The following is a 2,500-nucleotide window of genomic DNA, read 5'->3' on the forward strand; positions in this document are numbered from 1 at the left end:
AAAGAAGTTTTGGAAAAAGTGGCAAGAAAGCTTCCAGTTGTCACACAGACAGTATCAGGAGGTTAGGATACAACTGTTACAGCTACACTGTATGATGTGGTTCTATTTGCTTTTCTATTTGATCAGGATTTTTGTAGTTGTTTGATGAATTTTTTTCCTCCAGCGGCAAGGTACTGTGACATATGTCAAGCAATAAAACCTGATAGATGTCACCACTGCTCTATGTGTAAAAAGTAAGTGTGTAATTTGATGTGTCTTCTGTTAAACTCCACTTACTGTAGCAAGAAACAATTTCTGAAAACACTGAAATTTAGATTTTAACTATATGCATATATTGAGGAACCAGGGACAGGCCTTCTGATATTACACGATGGTGCGATTTCGCACAATCAACCTCAAATCGCATCCGATTGCACAATTCACTAAAAATCGCATAATTCACAAAAGAACGCACAAAATTCATAAAATAAAACATAAATCAACAAGTTTCTTAGGAGTTCCTGCATAAATACGCCATTTTAAAGATGATTTACCTTGGAAAACGGCTAAAAAGCCTTCCGTACCTTCAATTTCGTAAATATTCGAAGTTCAAGGCGTTATTTTGCATGTGGGGGGCCTGGTACGAGTCTTCGCCAGTTGGTGGAACACAAACACGCCCTTTCTTCAGATTAGCAAATCTGTTCAGAAATATAAGTGTAAGAAGCTAGTCATAGCATACAGGAATATTAAGAATTATTGATCATTCATTTGGCATGTTAGCTGTGTCCTTTCAACTTTTAACGTGGTGCACCAATAGTGCAGAAGACCTCATTTTTTTTACTTGTCCCAACTAATGTCGATCAAGATTCATAATTACTGTTCCCTTATGTTCAAAATGTCTTTAGGGCAGTAAAAACATGTTTTTTTAATCCTGAAACCTTGAAAAACAAGCTTAAAATTGCTCAGAAAAATAATTTACAATATTTATGATTCGCATAATTGGCCTTTCTAATCGCATAATCTGCCCTGCAAATTTCGCACAATTTGCATTTTTTCATCGTACCCTATCAGAATGCCTGCAGGGAAAGTAGTTTGCTATGAAATAAACGTAGGAATCAAGTAGTTGTCTCAAGGTTATCACTCATTATACACTAGACAACTTCTTTGTTCAGAGGTTTGTTCGATCTAGGTGGCAGTGTAACAAGTGATTCCCTGGTGCCTAATGAATTTTTCATTTTGATTTTATGTTAATGTACGGGTGATCTTGTTCATCCATCATAAAAACCATTATTTGTAAACAAAGCATTATTTATTCTTCTTGTTTAAATATTATTTATTTGTCCCTTAACTTTGTTGCGAACTGCCTCTTCAGCGAAATCCTTTGCTTTAAGTCATTGTTGGTTTGCACTACCACAGTATAATATTACCGGTATTAAACCTTGAATCTCAACCCTTAAACCTCAAGCCTCCAACTCCAATCTTAAACTGTGGACCTCAAGCTTTCAATCTTCGTTAAACCTTGTAAGTTGCAAACCTCAAATCTTAAACCTTGAACTTGGAATCTTAGTCCTTGAACCTGGAACCTTGTTCTGCTACCAAAAGATTTTCTAAATAAAAAACTACAGTTTTGAAACTTTTACATATTGTCTGATCAGTCTTTGCTCTTTACATCAAAAGATAACATTTGAAATATGAGCAGATAGGAAAACAAACCGAAGGTCCTAATATTATTATGACTTAAGTACTACAAAAATACAATGGCTCTAAATGGTTTATCTTTCAGCATTTTATTGCTGCTGCAAATATGTAACTTGGTGGAAAATCCATTTGAAATGTTATTAGGGATCGAGTCATTCCCCAGTTAGTGACACTGGTTCATTACCAGATTTTTGTCTTTTTGTATTTCATAAATAATATTAAAGCTTTGTCAACTTTGTCTCTGTGCTGATTAGAGTTTTTGTTTTTCTGACTTGTTTTCAGGTGTATTTTGAAAATGGATCATCATTGTCCTTGGGTTAATAACTGTGTTGGTTTTAGAAACTACAAGTTCTTCCTTCTTTTTCTCTTTTATGCAATTCTTTACACGCTTTATGTCACTGCAACAGTCGCCAAGTACTTTGTGGCATTTTGGAATGTGAGTTTTTTTTTGTTTCAGTTACCCAATAGTTTTCTCCTGTGATACCAAATTCCTGCAAACTTACATGCAAGTAGTGACTAATAATAGTGCACTGTAGAACAATGCAACATTTTACCTACCTTGTAAAATTGATTTTACTACAGCATTTCAGTCATGCCTTCTATCCAAGAAAATATACATTAGTGCCATTGCCCTCATAAAGATTATACTGTAATAATATTATTATACTGCAAGATTCGGATAATTATTATGTACTGTAGTTAGCCAGATGTCATCCTGCAATATAACATACACTGCATTGCATAACTATGTCAGTGGATGCTATCAACAATAATCTTGCATTTATTTTCACAATAGATGGCCAGGTGTGTATTGTCTCTAGAC

The 2,500-nt window shown here is 34.6% G+C and overlaps 1 protein-coding gene across 1 annotated transcript in view; it reads left to right on the forward strand.

The window, feature by feature from the left end:
* The window catches only part of LOC138017009 (palmitoyltransferase ZDHHC15B-like), a 16,249-nt gene that overhangs the window by 8,988 nt on the left and 4,761 nt on the right, over nucleotides 1–2,500 (forward strand). Inside the window, exons 5-7 of the mRNA XM_068864211.1 lie at nucleotides 1–61; nucleotides 164–233; nucleotides 1,960–2,113. The exon at nucleotides 1–61 is cut by the window's left edge and continues 6 nt beyond it. Of these exons, the coding sequence (XP_068720312.1) occupies nucleotides 1–61; nucleotides 164–233; nucleotides 1,960–2,113 (285 nt within the window). The remainder of the gene's footprint in view (nucleotides 62–163; nucleotides 234–1,959; nucleotides 2,114–2,500) is intronic.

Source organism: Montipora capricornis, chromosome 9 (assembly GCF_036669925.1).
Source record: "Montipora capricornis isolate CH-2021 chromosome 9, ASM3666992v2, whole genome shotgun sequence".
Lineage (NCBI taxonomy): Eukaryota > Metazoa > Cnidaria > Anthozoa > Scleractinia > Acroporidae > Montipora > Montipora capricornis.